General features: G+C 37.9%; 1 protein-coding gene across 1 annotated transcript in view; it reads left to right on the forward strand.

Annotated features, from left to right (window-relative positions):
• Positions 1–474: 474 nt before the first annotated feature.
• The window catches only part of rbm20 (RNA binding motif protein 20), a 45,190-nt gene continuing 31,419 nt past the window's right edge, over positions 475–14,245 (forward strand). The window contains exon 1 of the mRNA XM_034120668.1: positions 475–596. Within this exon, the coding sequence (XP_033976559.1) occupies positions 475–596 (122 nt within the window). The remainder of the gene's footprint in view (positions 597–14,245) is intronic.

Below are 14,245 nucleotides of genomic sequence, written 5' to 3' on the forward strand. Positions count from 1 at the left end.
CGGGCAGGGACTCCCATTTAGTCCCTTTCTACTCACCCCCCTTTTGTCGTCCCCTGAGCCCACCTCTTCTGCTTTTCCCTCTTAAACTTCACTCAGTCAACCTTCTGTTTCCCTTTGAAGAGGCTCCCATCTTTTGAAACTGGAGAGAAGAGGGGAAGTGAACAAATGTCCTGTAATTGTAGATTGGGTAGTTTTCTAGGGAAAGAGAGTTGGAGAGAATAGCCTAAAGGGCGCTTTGCTGCCTTTGCAGCTGTCGATCAGGAGTAGCTGAGTGGAAGAACCCCTGCTGAAGCTCAGCAGCCGTTCTTTCCCTTCCTGCTGGGCTTTCTGTCATCTGACCATGCAAGTAAGGGGAGAGAAAAACATAGCTGGCTCAGAAGGTTGACTGTCATCAGGATTTGCTGTCTTAACTGTAGTGGTTATTTTTGAGGGGGGTGTTAAGGCTGCAGGTGGTGCTAGGGAGTTTGTTTTGCCATGCAGCAAGCTTGGGATCGGACAAGTAGCACTGAGAGGGTCAAGAGAGACCATACAAAAATGCTGGGAAAAGGACAAAGTGGTGGATATCCCCCCGAGACAACCAGTGAACTCTTGCAGAGGTAAGAGAAAGTTAGATCCACCCTAAAAAGGCCAAGGTGTGTCCAGTTAAAGCACATGCCTGGTGCTTACTGTATGAAAGATGTATTTGTTCCACAGAACTTTGGGTGATGGTATTCATGAATACACTGTAACTCCCAATGCTTTCGATAGTGATTGGAAGTATTGCTGAAAATAAGTTTTATATGTGCTGGAATGTCCACTTGCAGGAAATCTCACGCAGTGTCAAGCCTTAAATTATATATCAATTAAACTTTATTCTGCAGTATGCCTCAAAATTAAGTATTTAGATATGTCCTATAAAGTAGTATTTAAGTGAATTTGAATTAAATAATTTTCAATTATAAATACTGGCCCCTAGTTCTCCACTCTAAAGGTGAGACTTTTTTTTAGTACTTAAACATTTTGACCAAAAATGACCTATACATCCTTAGTAAAAACTACAATATTTGCCACTGAATCAATCTTTGGTCATCGTCTTTTCCCAAGAGATACATTTGGGACGTGTTGCAAACATAATTCAAAAATGGTTCAAGCACATCATTATTTTTAAACACTTATCACATGAGAATTTAAATAAGTTTGATGTATTCTAATATAAGAAGCCTGACTACTGTACTACTTGCTTCTTAAAAAAAATGTTTTGCCCACAGGGGAATAGATATTATTTATTCAAAATACAGAAATTAACATCATTCAATCTGTAAAACTATGTTAAACACAAGCAACTTTTTAGGTGAATGTGGTGATCTATTGAAATTGTTTGTCTTAGTTAAATCAAAAGAATATGCGAAAACCTTTTTTTGTTACTGAAAGGCAAAGCCTACAAAGAAACACCAGTCATTTTCAAAATACCATATCTTGTCTTGAAGATTTGTAGATTTTGTAGAAATGTAAAAAGTATATATTTTGCAAAATCATGCTGTAACGTCCGCGAAACAAAAATGCATCTGGTAAAGTCTTTTAAGTCCGGCCTCTTGCCGTGAGAACATGTCCAGGCCGTACATTCAGTCTCGCAGCTTTTCTATAAAGCTGTATCTCAACACTGTATTAGGTCATAAGGCGACTAACAAATCTTGCAGCTGAATCGCAATCCAACAGAATTTTTACTTAGCAGAATTGTGTATTATAGGAATTACTTTTGGTACCTCTTTGAGCAGACATTATTGGTGGCAAACAGGCTATTTGTCTCAGATTGAACACCATTAAAGCCTGTGTAGTCCTATGCAGCCGTACTGTTGGGTATAATGTATTCTGGATTCTTCTTGATACTACTGTAAGCTGGCTTTATTGGTCAAATATTTGTTATGTTCGCAGGAGGGAATAAGAGCAAATTGTAGTATTTTGTGTGAATGTGTTCTTGTAGCAACATTTCATTATATTACCTGCTAAGCAACAAAGTAAAAGGTTACAGTGGTCCATACATGGATTTTTCATTCCGCTGCTTAATTTAGATCAACTAATTAAGGATATGCAGCAACACATGATATTCAGCATGGTTCTCTAAGATTTTGTGTGAGCCAACAAGAGTTTTGTCTGAGAAATATTTGTATTAACATTATATTCTGTTAATACAAAGCTGCTCAAAACCATATACACCAGGTAACATGTTTTTGCAATTATAATTTTAATCTGTCAGTTTCCATTTCATTTTAGTTGCTGTTATTGCTAAAAATACAGTTGCACTCATACTTAATGAATGGCTTGATTGGATTTGATGTCGCAAATACACTTAACTTGCAATATAGCCAGAAAGTAATTTAGTTTTTAAGATTTCTCAACTCTTGTTAGTGAGAGAAAAGGATTACAATATTATTCATTTTAAAATTAATAGATTACAACTGCAGCTAGGCTTGATAAAAGAAAGCATAACATTTCATAATTATCCTATAATATCATAACAATTATAACAAAGAGACAAACAATATCATACTAAGCCGAATTTAGATATAACTAAATTAATATTATATGTCAAATCAAATATGCCCATAGTAAGTAGTTGCATTAATCATAAAAAAGTCCAATAGCAGTTAGAATGGAGAGACAAACTTCCTCTTTTATTAACACACTTACCGTTTTATTAGGTCCTCTCCTAGTATCCCCTTTTTACTGCATAACAAGGACCTTGTTGTATTTTCAGTGTAAAATCAGAGTTGCATAGTTTCCGTCTCAACACATCTGGCCCTTTTTAGTGATCTTGTTACCGGATAATGTGTGGTCCACATTCTTTTACATGTAAATTATATAAAAACCTGTCCTTTGTCACCATCAAATATTACAACAAATCTGTCTTTTTGTAAGAGAATACAATTTGTATTTATTTAATAATAGGGTAACTGAAAGCTCCAAGTTGCTAGAATTGTAGTCTTGTTTTTCCTTTGGTTTTGTGATAATTCATCTTTGAATGATTGTAGTTGAACAGATTTGTGGTCAAAGAGATTGTCTGGTCATTCACATTAGCACTTATCCGTTCCCTGTTTTTCCTATTTCACTTTCCTCCTCTTACTGCTATTTCCCACCTGCCGGCTCTATATCACTCTGGCAACATGTCATAGGAGGCGAAGGCGTCACAGCAACTTGTACCTTGTGTTGCAATCTCTGAAGCTCTTCATTAGAACACTGACGTGTGAAAATGCCACAGGAAAGGTAAATCTCTTGCATTGAGACTTTTTTTTTTCATTTATTCGGTTTTATTGGGGGTCGCACTTTGTGTTTATGGGGTAGAGTGTTTTCTCGAGCTGTGGAACAGCAAAAAGCCTCGGCTACATTTCATGGCGCAACCTAAGGGCAACAAATGCTGTTTTATTGCCCTTCTGAGTCAAAGGAGCCTTTTGCTGTAAAACACTATAAAACATATTTTTGATGTTATTTTGCTCTTTTTTGTGTCTTGCAAAAATGGGTTATTTCTCTTCAGTCCTGAGTTTTATGAATAAATAATAGCCATACTATAAAATGAATGGATTATTTAAAAAAATAAATGTCATCACTGGATTTACCCTTATCCTTTTTTAAATCGAATTTGATATTAGTTGTTGGTTGAATTGTTTGCTATCATTGTTGAAGATTGTTTGCTTTTAACACTCCCATCCCACAGCAGGTCATTAACAAGAGCTAATCTGATGAGCTTTCCTGCACCTAATGTGGCTCTGCCCTAAAGCTTGCCTGGACTTAGATGTTGAGATTGATTTTTGAGCCGGCTTCACTGCTCTGTGACATTGGGGTCTCCTTTGAAATCCATTGAATTTGTTTGAAAAAGGCTAAGCAAAACAAATGCAGTGAGTCTTTTATTTTTTTATTTAGAGGTGAACACACGTTTTTTTGCTTTAGTTCTGAAAGTCATTACTGGTTTGCAGTTTACCCATACAGGCTAGTTGGTTTCATGAAAAGGAAAGGCAGTGTACAAACAATGTTGCATGTCTATTGCCTCCTAAATAAAAAGTATTTTAAGAGACTAGATTTAATCGCTTCTTCAGCAACAGTTCCTATCGTTAGTTAACTTTAGATGTAGCAGATTAGTTATGGCCTGGTGTTACTTTTAGGTGAGAAGAGTTTTCTCTCCTTTTGCTTATAGGAATTATACATTCATTGTGTCACCTCCTGTAGACTTACTACTATCTCCTCCCACACCACCACCTTAAGCATGTGTTCATTGCTGTGTTGACACGTGGCAACAACTGTTGCTAATCTTGATGTTAAATGGCTGACAGTTGTGCGGCACCAGGCAGGTGCCTCCAAGGCCTCGTCGTAACCAGGGCCAGGTCTGTCTTTTTTCGTGGGGACAAAAATCAAGTCTAGGTGCATCCTGTAATAACATTTTTTAAGAAATATCCATATTATCAGTCTAAATCACAACAATGTGCCGTGGAAAAATCATTTCCCATTTCCTTCAACTTGACTTATCTTATTTGCCCAAATTCAATTCTAGTGGCAGGTGCCTTTCTGTATAAGGTAGGATTGCACTTTTACTTTTGAGCCACTATTGCCAACTCTTGTGTAATGAAAGTTGCCAGCACCATTTGCTACGTTTCCAGGTGACATCATAAGATCAACTTAAGTCATATAAAAAGGTAGAAAAACACCAAACAAAACATTTGAGTGTTGTTTGATTTTCTGCTTTTCAAAAAAAGTTGCAAAGTGGGTCCAAATAGTTTTTAAGATAGTGTTAAGGTTGGCAACTTAGCAACACTGCATCAAGCTCTTGTACCTTTTTGAGTTTGAATTGTTCCATGATTCCATCACCAAAACTATTAAATGTACATTCGCTAACCATCAGACAGTTCAAAAATATACTTTTAAAAAACACCATTATCCTCATTATCAAATGGTGAGAGAACTTACAAAAGAGGGCTCATTTTTAAATTGATATGGCTCCTGGAAACATGTTACCTCTTCTGTATATTCTTTGGTGGCTTTATTATCGTATACATTAATGAACAGTTTGAAGTTTTTTGGCTACCATTTTAATTCTATACCAGAGATTATTAAACTTGTGATGATTTCCTCTGTTAACTTCAGCAAATATCTATCAGTACTGTAGATGTTGTCTTTGGTTCTCACCCTGCAACACACAGTATTATTATGTAGCAGTGGAACAGGGTTTACAGGCGTTGAGTTGGTAGACTTAGCAGACTTAACTATCTGGAACAATGGGAGTTGACAGAGTTAAAGAGGTTTAAATGTGTTTATACACCGTACAACATTAAAATAAAGCAATGAGATAAGAGTGTTGTCAAATATTTCCATCCGTATAGATTTACCAATGAGATTTGCACGTCGTTTGGACGGGCTTGAGTGGGATACACAAGTTAATCCAAAATCTTAATAGTTTCAGGGATTTGTTTTGGGGCCACCATAAAGTAGGCTCTAATGTAACTCAAGTGGCGCAATAGTCTTCTGATATGGTGCAATAAAAATGTAGCTTGTACAATATTAACACAATATGAGTCTTTGATGTAATGTATGTGATGTCTATCATGAAACCAGTTATGTATTTTTAAGAGAGATTACTACAATATTCAGCATGTTGCAGTTCTTAGTACACATCCTCAAATAGCCCAACGCCTCTTTCTGTAGTTCTGTTGAGTTTTCTTTTATTGCACTGGAATCATTTGTCAGTGCAGCTGTGACATTTTGAGAATGTGAAACTACTGTAAACATATCATATCTATAATATCTCTTCTTTTAGAATGAAAATGTATAGTTATAGCTAAAGGGTCATTGAGTTACCTTTGTGACATTTTGGTTCTCTGGAAAATCCCGCAGGGGTTGACCTCAGCTCAAACTACAGAAGACAATCAATCAGGTCCTTGGGGATCAGCGCTTCATCACTAGCTTCCTAGTTCTTAAGACTTTATGTGAGCTAGCAGAATCTAAAGGTCTTGGTGTAAGCACAATCTACATTTAAATGCTTGTTCATATGAAACTAATGAGATGCACTGCCCCTTGGTAAATATTAGGAATTAGAAAAATATACGTATATGAGTATAGAAATATAAGTATGTAAGTGATAACTTATTTAAATCAATAGAACTTAAATTCATGTGTTTTTATGTTTATATCTGTGTATGGATAAGGTCAGATAAGATACGATCTTAGAAATGGCGAACAACATTATTGCTTGTTATTATTTATGAACATTTTATACACATAAAGTCTTCTTTTTGACAGTCTCAGTGTTTTCCTCTCTGACTTATGGCAAATTATTCCAATTGCTCTTTGAACGTTTTAACTGCTCACTTTTTAAAAGCAGGACGAAACTGTTTAGCACAGGGGTTTCCAAACTTTTTTCACCGAGGGCCACATACAGAAAAATATACGAAGGGCTTGGCCACTTATAGAGGTGAGGTATATTGCCTTGTAAGTTAAGTTATAATTTAGCAAAATTTAGGTAAATTAGGCTTGATACATAATTATGCTTTTAGAAAAAAACAGCCTACATCACAGCTCTCTATAGGGTTTAATTTATCTTGTTGGCAGCTCATCCCTTAAAACAGAGGCCTCAGAGTGATTATAATAAGGGGCAATATGAAGGGTCTATTTCAAGCTTGTTATGTAAATAAGTTATTGGGCTTTTTTTTATCAACTAAGATTTGTTAGAAAATGAATGAATTGACGTGAATTTATTTCAAAACTGGGCTTATTAACACATGAATACTACTGTGTAATATATGTTTACATATATATTTAAGAAGTACAATATATGAAAAGCACAAGTTTCATTTGTGGGCCATATTTCTTTATACTTTTTTAATTTGCTGAGGGCCGATTCCAAATGTCCTGCGAGCCGCATTTGGCACCCGGGCCGTAGTTTGGACACCCCTGGTTTAGCATAAAGGCTGTCAAAATAGCAGCTTTTGCTCAGGTCTCTACAGAGATTTGCTTTTTTAAATGTTATATTAACCTGTCAAGGGGTTGTATTTTTTAACTGCAAAAATCCTGTATCCTAACCACCCGACTGGAAAGGGTAAATCTGTTAGTGAGAAAAAAACATGCTTTCTCTCAAATGTCGTCTTGAGTTTTTCACCATAATGTTGACCTGGTTCCATAATTACAAGTTAATGTAAGTATACAGAGGTGTTTGCAGGCCCTTTCATTGAGCTCAACATTATTAAATCTCACATTCAGTTCCATGAATCATAAGTAGTAAGAGATTGTTTTAAGATCTAAACAGTACTGCCACTTCTGGGCTATTTTTTCTGACAAGGCTATTTAAGCAGAGAGAAGTTTGATGCACAAGGGCATGTTCGACAGGTGAAGGCTTGTACGTACATTCAGCATGTTCAAAGATGTTGTCCACAGCATGTGCAGATTACAAAATGTCATATAACTTGGGCCTTCATTAACCCATGTACCTATATGAATGCAGAAATTAAGGCTTTACTTATTTACAAATCAAAACAATTTGCTGTAGACTGCTTCATTTTGTAAAAGTGATCAAATCCACTATTTAGATGTTTTTATAATGTGCTTATTATCAGCTCTCTACAACGCTATTGTAAAAGCCTTTTGAGAGAGAATGTTTGGGAAGCATGTTGCCCTCCAGGTTTACCAGCAGAAGAGTAAGGGCATCTTAGCGACACATAAACCCACCCCCTGTTTAAAGTCTCACGCAGCCGCTCTGCTCTGTTAGGCCGGCACCAACAGCTGAGGACGGGGAGATTGTAGCACGTGTGCTCACCCCAAAGGCATTTTGCTTTGGTCCACACGGTGACAGGACCAGAAAACAGGAAATCAAATGTACAGTACCTCCACCAGACACAGGTGCAACACACTAACACACATCAACCGAAGGAAATGTGCGCTGTTCTGGTCAGTCCCCCTTTCGACTGTCCTTCACCCCAGGATTATTTTTTGCGTGTAATCTATGAGGTTGTTAACACTGTTTTATACTTCAAACTCTATATTTATCAAAATTCATTGTAACATATGCGTTGGCTCAGAGGGGACAAAGAGACACATTCAAAATGTAATGAAACACATTTTTTACAAAAAAAACTGGAAAACTGCAACCTAGTTTGGGATACTCTGCAAGTGCAGGTTTTGTGATGGCAAAAGCCTTGCAACTGTTTAGTAAAAATAAAAAACTTTAAATGACCTAACCACAGCCAATACATCACTAATCCACATACTGAGTCTGCCCTTAGAAAATATAATTGTACGTATTATACGCATTGGTTTTTTTAATGACTCAGGGAACCACTAGCCAGTGAACCACTAGCACTAGTCTTATGTCCAGTGAACCACTACCACGTAAGACAAATTAATATACCAAAGACTATACATTGCATTATACTATACTTAGGTTTGTGGGTGTGTTTTTGTATTTGTATTGTTGTTGTGTATGCTTATGCTTATGCTTAAGACTCTGTACACTTATCTGCCACAAACTATTACTATCAATACAGTTCTATAATGGTGTAACTCTTTCTAAATACAACCGCTTCTCATCTTGGAAAAGACGGGGCTCAGAAATGTATGACTGGAATGTAGGCAGGCATATGAATATACGGATATAAGACACATGACGTCACGACTATAAACACTCCGTCATAAATTAAGTATTTCAAATAAAACTGGAACATAAATCAAAAGAGCTAATAGCCAGTGATATTAAATTAGAGCTTAAATGTTATCACTGTCAAGTGGCCATCATCCCTTTGGCAGGGCTGGCTATGTATAGGTCCGTAATAGCAGAGATGCCAGGCTCATCCTCTCGGCCATGAAAGGGAGGGAAAACCATGCAGGCAAGGAAGCAAGGCGGGTGTGATAATTACGTCCTAAAGTTATTCATAATCACCACATAAATGATAACTTTCAGTAAAATATGATTCATGCGGTGGCAGTACTTTAAACCAGCTTTTATGCGGCTTTCACACCAGCGCTTTTCCCTTTCTAGCTCCTAGCGAGAGCTTTTCTGGTTCAGCTCCGGTTTCCCTTTTCAGCTCCCGCTCTGTTCACACCGCCCAGAGCTGCCGCTGCTGCGTCATGACGTCACAGTTTACGTCGCTGATTTTCTCCCCAACGGAGCTCACAACAACAACAACGGGCCGGGGACTGCGTCGGGTCGATGATCGTGATTCGTGTTGCTTTTAATCATACGAAGCCAGATTAAATTAAATAACGATTTCTCCAACCTTATACTTTTCTCCAGAGTGCCGTGGTTCATTGTTTATTAATGTGTTTCAGCGTCATTTACCGACCGCTGCAGTGCTGGCTGCTCTTCCACGGGAGTTTATTCTCCCGTTAGCTCCGGGTTAGCTCACACGGCTCTAAAGTATTCACTGTCTGACTGTCACACAAGCAGCTGATACATATCCCCAGTTCCCCTTAAGTGAATGTGTGTCAGTCTGAATTTACGCTGTTTGGCATCACAACGCTGTTATGAAAGTTTCTCTGGTATAACATGGGTGATGTTAGCAGAGCAACCGAAGCTAAACTGACTACTTGCTAAGCCGTTTTCTACAGGCACATTTTACCGGCGTATTTTTCATTATGATTCTACTTGTGATAGTCGGACATAACAACCTGTACAGCCCATGTATTAATTCCATCCGATAGCTGCTATAATAACAAACAAAACGTCTGCCTGCTCTCCACAATGATCAATAACAGCGAACGGATGGTCAAAGTAAGGTTTCCTGCACGCCTCGACGTAAGAGAGACGTAAGCGACGCCGCGTCATAGCTCCGAAGCTCTTGCCTCTGGACCGACAATTTTTTGGAGCTGGAAGTGAACCGCATTCCGGAGCTATGACGCGGCGCCGCTGCGGTGTGAACAGGAAAAACCGGCGCTTTTCCAGCTCCAGCTCCGAGCAGGAGCTGGAAAAGCGCCGGTGTGAAAGGGGCATGAGTCATCTTCCCATAGGGAGGAAAAAGTAAATTGGTTGAGGTTTTAGCCGTATCTAATTGTTGATTAAATGTCAAGTCTACTTGAAACTTTGTCAATAGGTTTTATTCCTTGATGGTGTGATAGAGTGTGCGCTAAAAACTTGGACACAATTCAGTGACAATGCTTTGTGCCTCCATCTTACTCTGAATTACTTAAGCAATTGATAGTAGCATTGATACACAACTATCAGTACCACGAGAGGGGCAGTTATTTTGCCGTAAAATACATTTGCCTGTTTGTGTTAAGCTGGCATTTAAGGCAGGGTTGCCAACTCTCACGCATCTGGCGTGTGACACACGCTTTCACTCTCAATCTCACGCTCTCACGCTGCCCAAACTATTCTCACGCCAAAAATAAGAATACGAAGACTAGAAACGGTTTTGAAAACTTTTGTCACGTAGTGATCGTCTTCTCAATAGAACATCTTTGATAATGTCTTCTGGCCAATCAGAATCACGATAACGGCGTGGTGTTGTTGCAGGAATTCCCGACGGAGAATACTTTTGCGGTAGTACATCTCTATACATCGATACAACATTACGTGTTGATAGAAATCAACACGTAATGAAATAAGATCCCACGGTTTGATGATTGATAGGTGTGTGGGCTGTCTTTCATTTTGACACACAGAACAATGGGGGCTATCCACCCTTATCCACAATGTAAAGTAATTCACACAGCCTCTTCTGTGAGGAGCAGCAGGTTCAGCTTTCAGAACAAAGTAACACAAAACTAATATGGCATTCATTTTTTTAAATGTGTAGTAATAGATTTATTTATTTTTCTTCTCAAGAGAGTACCAGAATGTGTATTTTATGTTAGTATTTAAAAAATTCTCCTGGGGGAGAATCCCCCCAGACCCCCCTGCAGGGGTTGGGTTTTCAGCATGTCAACTCTTTCACTTGTGGGGAAATTGCAGGATTGGCTCCAGGTCGCCCTTTTTATTTCCTACAAGACAAATGTGCCTTTTTATTTCATACAGTTCAATTGGGATTGAGACAGGGAAATAATCTAAACCTCACGCGTGGCGTTTCACTGTCGGGGGGGATGTATGTATGTAATTACATTGCAAATACTGACTTGAGCCCCACCACTGTATGGGTTAGCCCTACCATAGATTACCCAACAAAAATACTCTGAAGCACATGCGCAGATCTAAGATCCAGTAGAAATGATAAAAAAGTAAAAGTCTGCTGCTTATTGTTCTACTAGGCCAAAATAGAGTCAAAGAGTATATGAGAGTGAGAGTGTGTTAATTAATATATTTGGCAGTTTGGAGTAAGTCTGTAGATTTGTTTGTGTGTGTTTCATGTATAGGCCTCTCACGATAATTAATTTTGTTGGATACATTTTCCCGGAAATTATTGCGATAAGCGATAATATTGTCGGCACCGTTGTATGACCATTTTAGACCACTGACATAATGATAATATATAATAATTATTCAAGTACATCCTTTCAAACTGCTAGTCACATCCTCATGTAAATGGCAATTTATCGAGGTCAGAAAAGTTATCGAGTTCATTTTTATTTATCGTACGATAAGTCAATTAACAGTGGAAACAAACATGTTTGACTTTCATTAGTGAATGAAACTGTGTGCCCTTTATAGTCTGTGTCCATTATTGTGTATTTGTATATATTGTATATATATCCTATATATATGCTAAGGTCCCGCTGCTGACACGATAGCAGTCATTTCGTGCGCATATGTGTAATTAAACCGAATTAAACCCATGATATGAAAATCTCACTCCAGCCAGGTACCCAAAGTTGGCAACCCTGATTTAAGGGAATATGTGGCCCAAGGCTGAAGGTGATTAAACATTGGTATTTGACCCACGTAGTAAAATCTGGCCACAAGGTCAACAGTTTTATCCCCTGCAATTTGGCAACTTCTTAAAAAGTAATATTGGCAAATTCATGTAGGTCACCAAGCCATATTTTCTTCTGAGCAATGCTACACGCAAGTTGATCTACTATGAAATCACTGTAATAGATAAACTGTGAAGTATATAAAAGGTTTTGTCATGTAATCTAAGATCTTTTGACCCAGGTCAATGTCAGCCATCCAAATTTGGTATTTTCAACAACATTATATGTGTAGTACTGGTAAATATAACAGCCTATGGACTTGATGAGTTCAGGGCCAGTAGACTTTAGCAGAACAGAAGTTCAGGACGCATGCATCACTTGAGTTTGTTTGACAGCTGCTGGAGGTACATTTTCCATCAGCACACACATTGGCTTGTACATTTTGCAATACTTTTAGCATATTTTAAGGTAGTTTGCCGTTGAGCATTACATGTACAGTATATATGTAGGTATATAGGTTCATTAAAATGGTATATCATGATAGTGGTGCTAGACCATGTGTGATTATTCCATTAGCATTGCTTAACTGACTTGTTTGTTGTTTTGGTAGTAAAGGGACATGGACAGTTTCTAAAACAAGCTTTCACGTGTTTCGTTCTGCATGTCTTACAGATCCAGATTTATGGGTCTGAATTCAGCAGTGTCACACAAGGACATACAGGTTATTTTCCGTCAAAGCATTGCCATTACCATCTTTAGTCTTTCTGGATGGAATGAACCGCCTTTCACCATATTATTTAACTCTATGTATGAGACTCACATATACATTGAGCAGATGTCTTATCAGCAATGTTCACACTTCTCCACACTCATGTATATGTGTTGCAATGAGTGGCAGTTTGAAGAGGTCTGGTGATTTGTGGTTGTATTCGGATTCAGTTGGACATGTAATAGGGTTGCTCATGTTGCTTTTCAAACTGTTCCTATTTGTTTGCCCCCTGCTGAAGTGAAATGGAAAGCTGGGATGGGGCAATAGATTGTAAAGACTGCTTTCTGTCTGACACATACAGAGGTAGGCTGTCTTGGGGGCACCAGGTGGGCAGTATATAAATTATGGACATGTCATGGCCCCAACACACCCTCCAACACTCCCTACTTTCATTTATCAGCAGACATATTTGAATACTGTAAAGGAGGGACTTCTAGTGAGTTAGAGGTTGATATATTTCTGCACAATTCCGAAATTGAATATGGTTTGTGCAAAAGAGAATGAGAATTTGCTGATATCCGCGAAGGGAATAGAGAACAGGACAATGTGTAAAGTTATTGAAAGTTGAGAACAGCATCCTGTGTACAGATACAATAAAGGTAGATAGTAGATAAATAACAAATGCCTGAAGGATTTTTCTTTAGTTATTTACATTCAGTTCATTCATAAAACATTATATATATTCATATTGTCTTATATTGTTTTAATTTTTTTCCCCCTTTACATTAGAAATAATGTTATGATATTTGATGTTGAAATGCTGACTTGCAATTTTCATGATATTGACATTCAGATCAGGTGAGAAGTGCAGGACTCGTAGCTTTATTTTAGCCCCCAATTTTAGGAGAACCAAGCAGGACAATTACCAAAAAAACACAAATAAGGCAACTGTGCTGTAATTGTGGTCATAAGCCACAACAAACCTTAAAGATTTAGGACATCTGCATTTAATTTGCTCACTAACTCATGTAGGGATGGGTGTCTTCACCAGTCACGTTATTGTTTCACACAACTGCTGCCTCCGGAAATGGTGACGGTCAGGAGCGTGCACAAGTGATTGAATTCGAAACAGCTGCAAGCAAGGCCCCTTTTCAAATTTCTCTCTGTAAGTTGGTTAATGTTGATTATTTTGTCTGTTGATGAAGTGACAGCAGAGTTCTATGTTGACATTTGTATGTCCGGCTTCCTGTATAGAATACAACTTCTGCGTTAAAGGAATACTGCCACTACATTAACACATTTACACCAGTGGGATCCCAAATAACTTTTGAACAGATTTATATTCATGGATTAGATTTAAATGGACTGAGAAGGACAGCAATGGGAAGAGGGACTCTCATGAGACCACATTGCCACCAGTAAGAGCCATTCAATCTTTCACCAAGACCACTTTGTATAATCTTTTCTGTAATCAAACACCATGGCACCATGACAACATGTATTTGCCATTAAAGAAAATGAATTAATGGAACTCCTTAATAAATGCTTTCCAAACAAAAAAACTGATTCACAATGCATCTCTTGACCAGTAATTTCAACAACAAAATATTCGCATATCAATGCAGAGTATGTAGTCAACGCATTTAGTTTCCGTTTGAGGTCCACGTAGTATTGACCTTATTATGTTCAAGCAGGCTTTGGTTGAATTCACGTAAAATGTCCATGCATATAGAAAAAGAG

This window comes from Trematomus bernacchii, unplaced genomic scaffold (assembly GCF_902827165.1).
Source record: "Trematomus bernacchii unplaced genomic scaffold, fTreBer1.1, whole genome shotgun sequence".
NCBI lineage: Eukaryota > Metazoa > Chordata > Actinopteri > Perciformes > Nototheniidae > Trematomus > Trematomus bernacchii.